The sequence below is a fragment of the Dinoponera quadriceps genome, unplaced genomic scaffold, assembly GCF_001313825.1.
Source record: "Dinoponera quadriceps isolate SergipeBrazil2010 unplaced genomic scaffold, ASM131382v1 scaffold3736, whole genome shotgun sequence".
Classification (NCBI taxonomy): domain Eukaryota; kingdom Metazoa; phylum Arthropoda; class Insecta; order Hymenoptera; family Formicidae; genus Dinoponera; species Dinoponera quadriceps.
The window spans coordinates 523,987-537,619 of record NW_014557750.1 but is presented as its reverse complement, the minus strand read 5'-3'; the positions used below and the strand labels follow the sequence as shown (position 1 = coordinate 537,619).

Here is a 13,633-nt window from a genome sequence, read left to right as displayed (position 1 = left end):
CGCTGTTCCGCCGCGGTGCACCGTATATATCTGTTGTACATAAATGAAGAACAACGGAAATATACGGCGTGCGCAACAGAAAGTACTTTTTTAAGACGAATATAACCATCATACGCAATCAAAGGGTTAAAAATATCAAAGTAACGTTAAAATTTCGACTCGAGTACGGGGGTTTCAAGTGCGAACCTTTTACTGCCGATCTGGTCGTCGATGATGTACATTCGGCTATGCTTGTTGATAGCGTAATTCGTCAGGTGCATGAACATATTGGTGGTATTGTGACCGGTCGGTTCTTTGTATTTGCTCGTCGCGAATCTAAAAATGCAACGTTCTTCGCACTCCCAGCAGGTGCGTCGTGCATATGGTTCGTCTTGCACGCTTTCGTGCTGAAAGCGTCATTCTATCTTTATTTTTTATTACATGCTAAAAGAAGATAGAACGATATTTTCAGCACGAAAGCGTGCAAGACGAATTTAGCTATAATCTCGAAAAGCAAATCCAATCGACAATGCGTAGACGTGCACGAAACTTGGAAATCCGCAGTGATTGAGTCGTGATAATTAACACGTTGAATGCCGTGACCTATGAGGGTCATCAGTGATTGGCACTGTGATGTTACCACGTCTCGTGTTAAGTTGCATATGAAATATAACTAATCTCATCTATAAAATAGACTGTACGGACAATAAAGAGCTAATGAAACTAGGTAAGAGATATGTACTCTGAATTATATTTACATTGAAAAAATAGTGCTACTGTTTAAGTAATATTTACTTGGCCCAAGTAAAATGATTGATCCCAATATTCCTTGGAAAATATTTACTAAAAAATAGAAATATAATCTACTATATACAATATGATATTTCCTTCGTATAAGTAGATATTTACTTGTTTATGTTAAAAGTTGCAACAAGTAATAAATTCATAATATTGACACTATTAGGATTTATTTTTCAAAAAAATGTTTACTGGACAGAAAAATCTAAATTTAAAACCACTAGATTTCTTCAATGGAGAAAAACATTATTACATATAATTCTGGTAAATGCTCTATCAAATTTGGAACTATTTTACACTTATATTCAGTAATTCATTTGCTAAATAAGATATTACTGCGTTCAAATAAGCATTTACCAGAAGCTATTAAAATATATTGCTATTAAATATATAGCTATTTAAATTGATAAAAATATTATTTCACTTAAAAGGCAGAAAAGCAGGTAATTATACTTGACTTTACTTGATTTTAGTACATTTTGTGTAATTACTGCATCTTTACTTTAACATGTTAAGAGCCGCGCCAATTTCACATGACTTTCCATTTATGCCGCGTGGGCCACTGATGGCCCACTTTACCACATGTTATTGTAAGATATATCTTAAAATATTTACAAAACTACAAAATCATTATGAAGAGAAAGAGAATATTATATATAAATATAATATTTATAAGACTATAGAATTCATTATTATGAAGAAGAAGTAACGTAAAATATATGCGTTATGCGGCCTGAAGAGAGTTCAACGTGAGCCACTGATAGCTCATGCAGCACTCAACATGTTAATCATCCGTTAGACGTTAGTACAATGGAAATGGAAATAAATCCGGCAGTCAACGTGTTAAAACGTATGCGTGACGATCAGAGAGATTCGCTTGTAACAAAAAAATATCTACTTGTTAGATGATTTCTATTTCGTAATCGAGTATTGCGAGTGCATACACCCTCTCACCTGGCGAGTCCTTCGTTGTAAACGTAGATCCTGAGAGGATCACATGACGTGATTAGTGCGTAAATACGTAGATCAAATTTGTATCCGTCTATTAAGAAGGGCTAAGGATGCGATAAGAAAAAGTACTTTATGCATTATGCTTGCTTTGCTCTGCAACTGCGATGTTCTTAATTACATTACGGTACACATACAGGTGTATGTTGGAAAGAAAGTAAACCGAACTAGTCTAACACGATTTCAGCGTATCGTAAGATACGTATATACCTAACGAATGAATAACGAACGAATAGCGAATGAAAACTTTTGTCATATTAAAAAAATGCGTATATATCATAATAAATTCGAACGGGACTCTTCGGGCAAATTTATTCATAAAATGGTTTATCAGACGATTTTGAAGAAAATTCGTGCGCAGTTATACATTATACATTGTGTCCATTGTTTGTTCGTTGCTCGTTTGCTAGGTGCACACACATCTTTTAGGTTTCTGGCTCCTTACTGCAGTCGTTTTGTTTGATGACGTCAAAACGAAAAAAACATACGTCTAAAATTCTTGCGAAATACGTTGAAATAAAAGGATATATCTGTAAAATGACACTTGCGTTCAATTGAGCACATTTATAAAATATTCTAAAAACTTTCTTTTTGCTTTAACATTCAATAAATAACCGTAAATTAACGTGAGATGCAAACTTCATTTTTAGTATCTTTTCTCATGATTTTGCCATGTTAATTTTATAAATATTTATTTATTACTAAAGTAAAAAAAGAGGAAATTTTCATGATATTTTGCAAATATATACTCAGTTGCAAGTATCATTTTATGGAAAAATCTTTTTACTTCAACATATTTCCGCCTGGATTCGGGATATACGTTTTCTCGTTTCTGAAGTCATTAATCAAGATGAGTGCAACGAGGAAATAGGGACTTTAGAATCGTGGAAACGAAATTTATTTCTTTTTTGTCTTTTTCTAATTGGAAAACTTACGCAATCAGGCTTACTTATAATTAGGTTACGCAAAATTCCAGGGAAAAATTCATTATACAAGTATAAAATTTTAGTTTATGAATTATAATTTTTATGTATACCGCGGAAAGAAATAATAACGTGTCTCCATACCCGTGCGATGTATATTTGACAGATCAAGCGCTCGCTGGGTTTGATATCCTTCAGGTGCCTCGTTAGGTAGATACCTCGTCCTTGGCAGCCTGTGTCCGGTTTGATGATGAAAGTTCTTGATCTACGCGACTTAGCATAAGTCATCGCGTCACCGTAACTGAAATCCAAAATATGAGTTTCCGAGATCCGCTTAAATGCCTCTCACATCGCCGCTTCGCACGGTATCGATTACTTTTTATCGCCGGTAACGGCGACCCCTCGGAATTTACGACTCGTAATCTGAGACCGGCCATTCGAAGAAGTAAAACAGAACGTGAGTCTCGCGCTTCTAAAATTGATAAGAGCGCCGCCGATCGTTTGATCGGCCACAGCCGCGCATGTGTTCTTTATCACGACATGTGAGACCGGCTGGAGGAATCGCAATACGATGTTTTACCGCGCCGTCTGTAATTATCGCTATCTTAATTAAATATACACGGATATCGATAAGTTAGATCTTCAAAATTAGGTCGCCCGAGGCATATTTCTTCCTTTCTTTGAAAGAACAATCGCGACAAAGGTACATTATTTAAAGAATTTATTTATTTAATTATTTAATAAATAAATTAAAGAGTTCGGCCAAACGTCCGTAGACAATGTTTCCTATTTTTTTCCTCTCAATTTTGTATCCAATTTTCGTATTAGATTACATTTCGTATCAGATTACTATCAGATTATCAAAGTACTTACCAAGCTGATTACTATATATGTCTTAAGATAATTAAGCGATTTACCATTGCAGAGAGAATGGGCTCCAAAGATTTCAACCCTGACAGATGGTGATTATTTCATTTGTTGGGATTGAAACTTTGGAGCACATTTTCTCTGGAACAGGGTAAATGACTACACGTTAAGACATATATATATATATATATATTTGTAATCAGGTTGACGAATATTTTAATCTGATACTAAAATTGAGTATAAAGTCGAGTGGAGAAAAAAATAAGGAATATCTTAGCAAAACTTTTGTGATGTAAATATTTAATATTTAAATAATATTGAAATATAAATTTAAATTTATTTAATGAATAAATATAGAAAAAGTTATTTATTGAATAAATAAATAAATTAATATATCATAATAATAAAGTATATAATAATAAAAATGACTTATTATTTGAATAATAAACAAACAAATTATTAAATAATACGATCGTGACGATAGCAAGCATCCGACGAACGAGGTGATCGCGCGAAATTTTTTTCGACCATCTTTCATCCCGATGAATTTGAAACGCGGAAAAACTCGTTTTCGTTAACCAGAACATTGACAGCGTTAATTAAACGTCTCTCCCGGTGTAAAATCGGTGTTAATACTATCGAAACGAATAAATCTCTTACTCCGCAGGGAAGCACCAGGTCTTCGGAAAGAAGTTATAGTCCCGCGGGAACAGTTTGAGCATGCGATTGAGGTTACGAGCGAGCAGATCCTTCCTACATATCTCCGTCATGCCGGGGAAATGATTGACTCTCTGGAACCTCTTCATATCCTTGGTGCGCTCTATGCTGATACTCAAATCGGTCCAATAGAGGTCCCAGCTGCTGTCCTCTGTGACCTCCTTCATCCCGAACTGCGCGGCCACACGTCTAACCACGTCATATTTGCAGCTGCTCGTGCAGATGGTCAAGAATCTGCTTTGCAATCAGTAGCTTCAGTCTCTTGGCTCACAGGCGAACGAACGTCGCGAAACGTCGCGAATTGATTTTGTACAGTGACATTGACAACGTACCTGCGCTTCCTCTTCTTCGTCATCCGCAAAGTTTCCACCGTGTCGCCCTTACACCGCTTCGTGTTGCTCTCCTCATACAACGGCTCTATTTTGAAAAACTCTTGATTCATGTAATGATCACTTAGATATGACAAAAACAATTTCCCCGTCCGAATTTTCTTATCATGTTATGCAAAGTCATTCTAAAAAATTGCATCAACCATCGATACGTAGTACTGGACGAAGCATGGAATCGAAACCGTGTTGATAGACGTAGAGAGAGACAAGATGTGTGTAGTAGCAATTCATGTAGACCGGGGCTACGAGGTATTTGAACATTTCGTATACTTCTTTGGATATAATAAACATTGCATAAGTAAAGTAGAATAAGTAAAGTAGTATATATATATATATATANTATATATATATATATAATATAGCTTTAAAATTTATTTACTTTCTTTATCAGTTCTATCAGATTTAGTATCAAATGAGGACATACCTGTGTTTTCGCTTTTGTCCATTGTAACCTTCCATTTACAATTTTCGGGATCATGCTTGATCACACCTATCCTGTCGTTTATGCGCGATGAGATGTGAGAGGAGTCGTCGGGAACGATAGAATTCCAATTTGGAAATGCGGATTCACGGGATCGCTCCGCGAAACTGGTATCGGACTCGCTGACACTTTCGTCGTCTGTCGCACCTTCGCTTCTGAAACTATCGTATTTAGATCCGCACGATATCGCTGACGTGTAATAGTTATCACTGCGTTGAACGATGATCATGATCGGTGCTTTCCATTATTTGATTCTTTTAATCGTGCTGTCACATGGCGCACGTGCAATTATGACAACAAAGACGACGCCAATCAAGTCCCGCATGTCAAATTTAGCCTGAATTTAATCTTTTTCTAATTTACATTTGCCCGGCAAGACACGATAAATCACATGTCATCTTCCTTAGTCGTTCGCGCGAATTGGTAATGTTTTTATTTTCTCTTCCCGCTTAAACATCGACAGATTTTTGTAACAGTAATCTCCGAAAGTTCGCCACGGATCTCTCACCGTTTACCATCTGCCATATTCAAGCTCTCCACTTTCAACTTTTTGAGCATTCCGAAAAGCTGTTTGTAGGAGTTGGCAATATTTAAATTAATGTATAACATTAAGTTGTACTTGATATATTTCAATGATGATAATACATCATTACGTCGGCAATAATTTAAATTTCACATATACAATATTTACGTGTATGTAATAATTTGAAATTTTACAAAGAACGATGAATAAAATGAGCCGATTTTGGTCTCCAGAGCAGCAAGTAAAAACGGCATGTTTTTTTATCATTTTTAAATTGCTGAATTTGATCTTGACCTTTAAAAGAATTTAATTTGTTAGGAAAGTATTAAAATCCGTATATGAAGCTATCAAATATATATGTATATATAAGAAGCTATTATGAGAATAATATGTTAATAAAGGTGTAAAATTAAAAAAAAAAACAATATTAAGTAAAAATTGACCGATATGTGAGTAACGTAAATGAATAAATGAAGAAGGTTCCATTCGATTAAAATGGATTTTAGTGCTTAAAAATATTTCTTGTGTAGATTTTATAACTTTTAATAGTAAAATATTACAATAGTAAAGTACTTTTAATGGATAGAAATTTATATATTGTGTAAAGAAGAATATATGCATAAGAAAGAAAAAAATAAAACGTTGAAACAAAATTAATTGTCTCATTTTGGTCCCGAGAGTATGACTGTAAAGAGGTTCTACTGTACAGAGTGCACGAGCGTGGACTGATTTGAAGATGAACTATCAAAGATGAGAACATTACCATGTTTTCTACTAGCAAGAAAACATAAATGGATACATTCGTAAAACATGTCAACAATAATAATTTACGGTATTAGATGTTTAATAGTTTCATATGCTGATTTTAATACTTTCTCGACAAATTGTTTAAAGGTCAGAATCAAATTCAGCAACTTAAAAACAATAAAAGATATCGTTTTTACTTACTACTCCGGAAGCTAAAATAGGCCCATTTTACCCATCGTCCTTTATTATTTATTTATTATTCGCGCGCTTACATATCGTCATTTATTATTTATTTAATATTCGCGCGCTTACATATGAAAAACGTTGAATGTAAGAAAAGTAATATAAAATATATAAAATAGATTGCGGTAGAATGTGTTAGAACGTTAAAAAGGGAGAAAAAGATTAAGAACGGTTTGTCGTGAGGATTTCTTTGAGCGGAAATCGACTCGAAATTTTCCAAAACACGAGACATTCGGTCGATGTTACCGGTATAGTCTGCATACCTGTCGATATTCGCGATATTCCCGTTTAATCTCGACGACGATAAGGCACTAACTGCCGCTCTCGCTGGGGAAAATAGACGAAACCGATAAAGATCGGCGCTGCGACTGGGCTGGGAGCACGCGTCGCGACGACGACATCTGGCTTGACGCGACTACTGCGGCACAGTCTACACGTAAAATATCTCGGTAGTTCGGTTTGGTGCTTTAATTACAGCCCGACGAGCATATTTCGAAACTGTATAGTTACGGAAGTAATCACGACACGAAACTTTAAATAGGTTGCTGCTGCGCGGCAGATTGAACGCTCGCTCGCACGCGCTCTCACGCTTGTTTCTTGACGTTTAATTATGTTGACTTTTCGTCCGTCGTTACGCGAAGCGCGGCAAACCAGGGACTCGAGGTAAAAATTGCCGCGAGATATCGATCAAGTGTTTGAAAATAAGTAGAGGCGGAGCGCGAAACGGACGGGCGATGGGCTCCGTTGCAAATGCGAGTCCGAGTGCCTCGCTCGTTACGAGATATGGAACAAGGTCTCGACGCAAATTTAATTCCGGCCTGAAAATTTCAACCGACAATTAAAAGAGCGCACAAAGCTGGATCCACTGGAAATAATATTCAACGACACGACTCTCTCGACTGCGCGCGACGCGGCGGGGGAAGGAAAGGCTTGAAAGAAGGTTGGAAGCGACTATGCGGGTAAAAATTTACGAAGGATAAAAAGTTTATTCGCTCTGTCCCTGGAGTTACAGTTTGGAGTTTAATTCGGGTACTTTCAAGTTCCTTATCATTTCCACGACGTCCACGGCACACCCCCAGCATAGCGTCACGCCACTTCCACCGTGGCCGTAATTGTGTATCACCTGAAGTATAAAGGCACGAAACAAGCGAGCGTTATTGTAGCACGAGCGAGGCGAATACGGCGACTGTATTGTATTGATGATTTCATGTGTATTACGCTCGCGAGGGAGACGCGAAACGCGACGATTCACGTCGCCGTCGTTGCTGTTAGACGAGAACTCGTCTCGCCTCGCATGCATGCATGCAACGGACGTTTCGGCTTTGAGTGCAATATTTTCTGGCGATTTACCTTGAACTCCTTTCCCGTGGGCGCACGGAGGTTTTCGCATTCCAGACGAACACGCGGTCGTCCTGGTCGAAGGCCCACCCACGCGCGACTTATCTGAGCCGCCTGCAACGGGAATTATGATTGAGTCGTGATTTACGTCGCTCAGCAAACTCGGGGGATTCATTTATGTCGAGTGTACCGCAGACCTTTAAAGACGGCATCACGCGGCAGCATCCAGCGTGAATGCGCTCCGAGTCCTCTTCACGAACGGTGCAATCGTAGTCGTTTTCTTGATGCGTGCCCCCCAGCACGACGTCCTCGACGCTGCGGATAGAGAAATTAAAATAAGCGAGATCGTTGACATAGTGCACTGAAAGATAAAAATATGATATATTCAAATAAATAGTTGAAATACATATTGGAGTTGTAAGATATATATATTGGAGTAATTATTTTATTTGGATTAAGTATAAATATTATATAATATATATTATATATTATTATTAAAATATTTATTATCGAATATAGCACACTGAAAAAAGAAAATGCTACGTTCAAGTAATATTTACTTAATACAAGTAAAATAATTACTCCAATATTTATTTAAATGTAGCATTTTTTTTCTTTTAGTATATAGTATACGTAAATGTACGTTATTAGCGTTCGCTTTACTTAGGTATAATATAATAGGTCTCGTCGTCGTCCACCAGTAAACAGTGCTTCGTCCAAGGTGCCTTTACCTTAAACAGATTTCCCCACGTTAATTGCTCTGCTCGCGTGTAAATAAGACGATGTCAAATGATGATATGTTAGAAAAGAAAAAAATAGGTTTATCGTATTGTCAAGAAGAAGAGTTTTTAGCTGAAAAGCTTTTAGCTGAAAGCTTTTAGCTGAACAGCTTTTAGCTAAAAAATGTTTTTGAATTGAATCTTTAAATAGTATTTTGGTAAATATTTTTTTGAGTGAAATGATCGATACTTAAATTTGCAATACTTCCACATTCGCGTTGAAACGCGAGTTCATAATTGCAACCATAACTTTCGCGAGCGATTACTTGGATCTGGACAGAAGAAAGAAAGAGATACGCTGCAAATTGGACGGTCGATTACCTTGTATACCTGACCTCTGATAGGTGTCACCGTTTTATCCGCAACGAGTTCTCGTGCACCGAGCCCGCTGCAATTTATTATCAAATCGTACCCTTTCTCGGCCAACTCGTGCAACGCTTTCACGTTCTTACTCTCCGTCTTTCCGCCGAGAATACTGAACTTTTTCATGAGCCACGGTAACAGCAGAACCGGCTCGGCAGTGTACGTTAGAAAATGCCAACCTGTCCTGAAACCGTCAGTTTGACATTTTAAATACGACCGGCAAGAAATATAAGTAATAATTAAGATGGTAATGAGGCGATTTATTCGGGTAAATAGTTGCAATAATAATTCAATTTCAAAGCGTATCACGAACGTTAGACAGACAGAGCATTTCTATAGAAGCGAAAGAGATCTTCAGTTTACAGTTCTCCGAAGTTGACGAGAACGTACTTGTAATTAGATTTGTGCTCCTCGTTCAGACGACGTAATTGCTCGCCACTGAGTTTCTGGGCGCCGTAGGCGTGTTTGGCCCATACCTGATCGGTATCATATTCCTGGTCGCTTAGAACGCGAGTCACTGGCATTAGACAGACACCGTTATCCAACGATAATCCGTCCTTCCATAATTGCTCGAACCAACGATGAGTGCAGCCGGCCCATCGGCTAATTCGAGTTGAAATTTTAATTCTATATTAAGTCTATTCAGTTTTACGTTAAATCTTCAAAGGTCTTCTATTGTGCTCTTTTGATGCTACAAATAGAAAACTATTTACGTTTTCTCTATTTGAAGACTTAATGTAAAATTTAAAATTTCTCCCCGGGATGACTAAATTCCCTTTATATCCGGGTAGAAATTTGAAACGAGCGCTAAAAAGACATAATTTTTCCTCACTTCTATCTAGGCTTTACACAGAAATATAACGTTCGTACAATTTAAAGCTAGTTTTGTAAATCCATCTGACTATACAGTAAAAAAATATTTCATCCAATGTTAAAATTTTCTTGTATTATCGACTTTTGACTAAAATTTCAATGTCAAATTAACACACAGCTCATATGTTACATTATTTTCGTGATGTTTTCATGTATTAATTTTATGTCAATTTAGTAATTTAACATTTTTGTGTGTTTAAAAATGAAACATTATTTGGAGTTATTTTAACATAATTATTTTAAGAGATTTTTTTTTTTATTATTTTCACATTAACGGTAAGTTAAAGTGAATCTTCAAATAAGGTCATAAACTTTCACATATGAAGTAGTCAAATTAACTAAAATATTTCTATTGGGAATAATTTAAGTTAATTTCATTTATATATAACATAAAAGAAATATAAGTAGCGCTGCGTAACGTAGTTAGGTAGGTAAGCATAGGACTAGACAGGGTGTCCCAAAATGGTCGGACAGTTTTCTTTTTTGAATTATGCTGTCCTCTGATGAGATATATATGTGCTCATGTGCTTAATTTATAGATTAAGGTACGAGCTTTTGATACCTTTTATTGTCAATAACAATAGAAGTGTGGTCCGCAGAAGTACGAATGTTTACGCGTCGAAACTCGAAACTCGACGTTCAACGTGCAAAACGTGCAACGTTTCGCAAAAAAACTTAATACTCCTTCAAAACCTGTACTAAGCCAGGCCGCGATAAAGAGATAGCTTCAAAATTTTCGGAAAACAGCCTATGCAAGTAACAAACGCTCTTCTAGTCGGTCGAAAATTGCAAAAATGCCGGAAAATATTGAACGTATTCGTGCATCTGTGCTATATAGCGTTCTCCTAAGCATTCTCTGCGAAAACAGGCCTAGATGTAATATTTCAGTCGAAACAACCTTCCGCATTCTGCAGAAGGACTTGCACTTTCATCCGTATAAAATCGCCGTATGCCAGCAATTTAAATCTTCATATTATCGCGCAAAGCGTTTGACACAAGACTTACCTCCCGCGGTACCAACTTCAATCAGCCACTTTGCTCGCCAGATTTAATGGTTCCTGATTTTTTCCTATGGGGTTATTTAAAATCACGAATTTACACGACGAAACCACGAACCATTAATGACCTGAAGTGTCGAATTGAGGAGAAAATAGCTGTGATATCTATATCTATGTTGAAGAAAGTGTTAAAAAACTTCGTCGATCGACTTCGCGAACGCGTCGTTGTTGAAGGGCGCCATTTAAATAATGTTGTATTATAGTCAATAACCTCACTCAATAAACCTTCATTTGAGCTAAAATATGTATTTCTATCTTTATTTTAGCCGGCGTAATTAAAAAAAAATTGTCCGACTATTTTAGGACACCCTGTATGTAACAATAGGAAGAACGCAAGATCGAGGCTATGTCGAGACAATCTATAACATGAGAAAAAAAAAAATTTTTTATAAATTAAAATGTAACATTTATTTTATTCACATTACACAGATATGTTCCAGCTATATTTTTTACAAGTTATTATTTAACTACTTCTTTACTATGTCTATTTTTTTAAACTATTCCTTGTGTTATTCTAACATCATATTTTAAGTTGAAACAACATATATAAATGTAAAACAAAATGTATTTGTGTCAAAATAATTAAAGTCTAATTAAAATTTTCAGTATATTAAGAAATAACACGCGACGAATATGTTATTTTAACATAAAATTTAGAATGGATTCTGAGACATACAAAAAATGTTAAAATTGACAATTAATTTTTTTATTAAGTCATGACTGGGACCTGTGAGCCATAGGCTTTGTTAAGGGCATCCATCGATGCTTATTCAGGAGCTATTCACGAAATTCCATTTAAAGTTTGCCTTTCTAGGCTATATTTAGGTCCTATAAAGGCAGACCTATTTTGGGGCATGCCTATCTAGGGCCACTACATTTGAAGTACGCTTTGATTAATTTCTACCCAGATAGTATCAAAGGTGCTCCTTTTAATGCTACAAATAGGAAGTTGTTTCTATTTTTTTTATTTAAAAAAGACTAAATACTTAATATAGAACTAAGTAAACTTAATGTAGGACCAAAATTTCGATTCAGGAATGCTACACGATGTGAGGATATTCGGATATTAATTGGGTCGCGACGTTGATTAAACATTAAAGATGCGTTTTGCATGTTATCGCTCGTGTTATATTCGCGCGAAAATAACGAGAAGAGAAGAGTGCTCGACAATCTTCCCCGCGAGATTCCCGGTTCGTTTTCCTGACAACGAGCGATCTCAGGTAGTCACGATACGTTTCTCTTCTCTTTTTTCTTTCTGTTAGGGAAGGACACAAAAGAGATGTACTCACTATATATCCTCGGCAGGCGTGTCACAGAGAAGAAAAGGACTCCACAGACCGGCGCTCCCATCGCCGGTGGTGTCAGGTGAAAACGCGTCGGCGAAGATCTTCACGTTATAGCTCGGAAAAGCGCTTTTCACCGCGAGCGCGCTCGTTACTCCTATTACACCGGCGCCGACAACCGCTACGCGCATCTCTCTCTCTTGTCGATTTTCACGGCCGTCTCTTTTCTATGGGGATTAATACGGTACAGCCTCGGAGAGCAGTTTCGCTGTACACTAAGCGCCATAATAACCTTAATAGGTCTACTGACAATGGAATTTTTCAATCACATACAATGAATCGACATATTCGTGCTACCTTGGAGCATCCTTGCCGATTTACGGAATAATCAATAGTCATAATGCACGAATATGTCAATTCATTGCGTGTGACCGAAAAATTCTATTATCATTAAGCCTCGAAAATGTTAAAGCCGTTATGGCGCTTAATATACTTTTAGATTCCGATGCTAAATAGTTGCTCTCATAACATGTAAAAAAAGTAGCTCCTATAGTTAAAAACTAGCTCCCATAACTAAAAATTAGCTCACGCAGATAAAAATGAGCTGTCCACATAATACAACTGAAATTTAGTTAACTCAGCTAATTCTTTTTGTCCCTGTATCTAGTTTTTAGCTCCCACAGCCAAAAGTTAGGTCTGGTAACTAAATTTCAGTTGTATTATATGGATAGCTAATTTCTTTTTTCTGTGAAACCAGTCTCAGTTTTATTCCTATTTTGAACGACGCACTCCCTCTCCCCTCTTTCTTTCTTTTTTATTTTTATCAGAAGCGGAATCGAGGAGAAAAGTAAAGATTAAATTAAATCGTGAATGATCCTCAATTTTCCCGCATTTATTTCATGATGTTTATTAATATATGTTATTTAATGTCATTTGATATTAATGAATTTGTTAATCCTCCTCACAGTTGTTCGGAATTAATTTTGTCATGATTAAAATTCACCGAGTTGTTCGTTACACGGAGAAAATATTGTAGTAGAAATTACCACAAAATTTTGTTATGCTGAACCATACCAGACTGAAATTATGTTGTGTATTGTAATCCTTAGTGATGTATATTATGTATATATATCACTGAAAACACAACATACATAATAATTTCGATAATAATTCTGATATTCTCCGGTATTACAAATTTTTGTAATAATTTTTACTACAATTTTCTCCGTAATAAAAAGATAATATGCGAAGATCCAAAAATTCG

The 13,633-nt window shown here is 36.3% G+C and overlaps 1 protein-coding gene across 1 annotated transcript in view; it reads right to left on the bottom strand.

Annotated features, from left to right (window-relative positions):
- LOC106749440 (tubulin polyglutamylase TTLL13-like) overlaps positions 1–13,633 on the bottom strand; it is a 28,114-nt gene that overhangs the window by 10,745 nt on the left and 3,736 nt on the right. Inside the window, exons 2-14 of the mRNA XM_014628883.1 lie at positions 12,376–12,596; positions 9,546–9,758; positions 9,114–9,339; positions 8,677–8,744; positions 8,211–8,328; positions 8,026–8,127; positions 7,686–7,798; positions 5,106–5,317; positions 4,625–4,709; positions 4,236–4,526; positions 2,853–3,009; positions 1,732–1,832; positions 187–315 (exon numbers count right to left, since the gene is read on the bottom strand). Coding sequence (XP_014484369.1) covers positions 187–315; positions 1,732–1,832; positions 2,853–3,009; positions 4,236–4,526; positions 4,625–4,709; positions 5,106–5,317; positions 7,686–7,798; positions 8,026–8,127; positions 8,211–8,328; positions 8,677–8,744; positions 9,114–9,339; positions 9,546–9,758; positions 12,376–12,560 — 2,000 coding nt within the window. The 5' untranslated portion in view covers positions 12,561–12,596. The remainder of the gene's footprint in view (positions 1–186; positions 316–1,731; positions 1,833–2,852; positions 3,010–4,235; positions 4,527–4,624; positions 4,710–5,105; positions 5,318–7,685; positions 7,799–8,025; positions 8,128–8,210; positions 8,329–8,676; positions 8,745–9,113; positions 9,340–9,545; positions 9,759–12,375; positions 12,597–13,633) is intronic.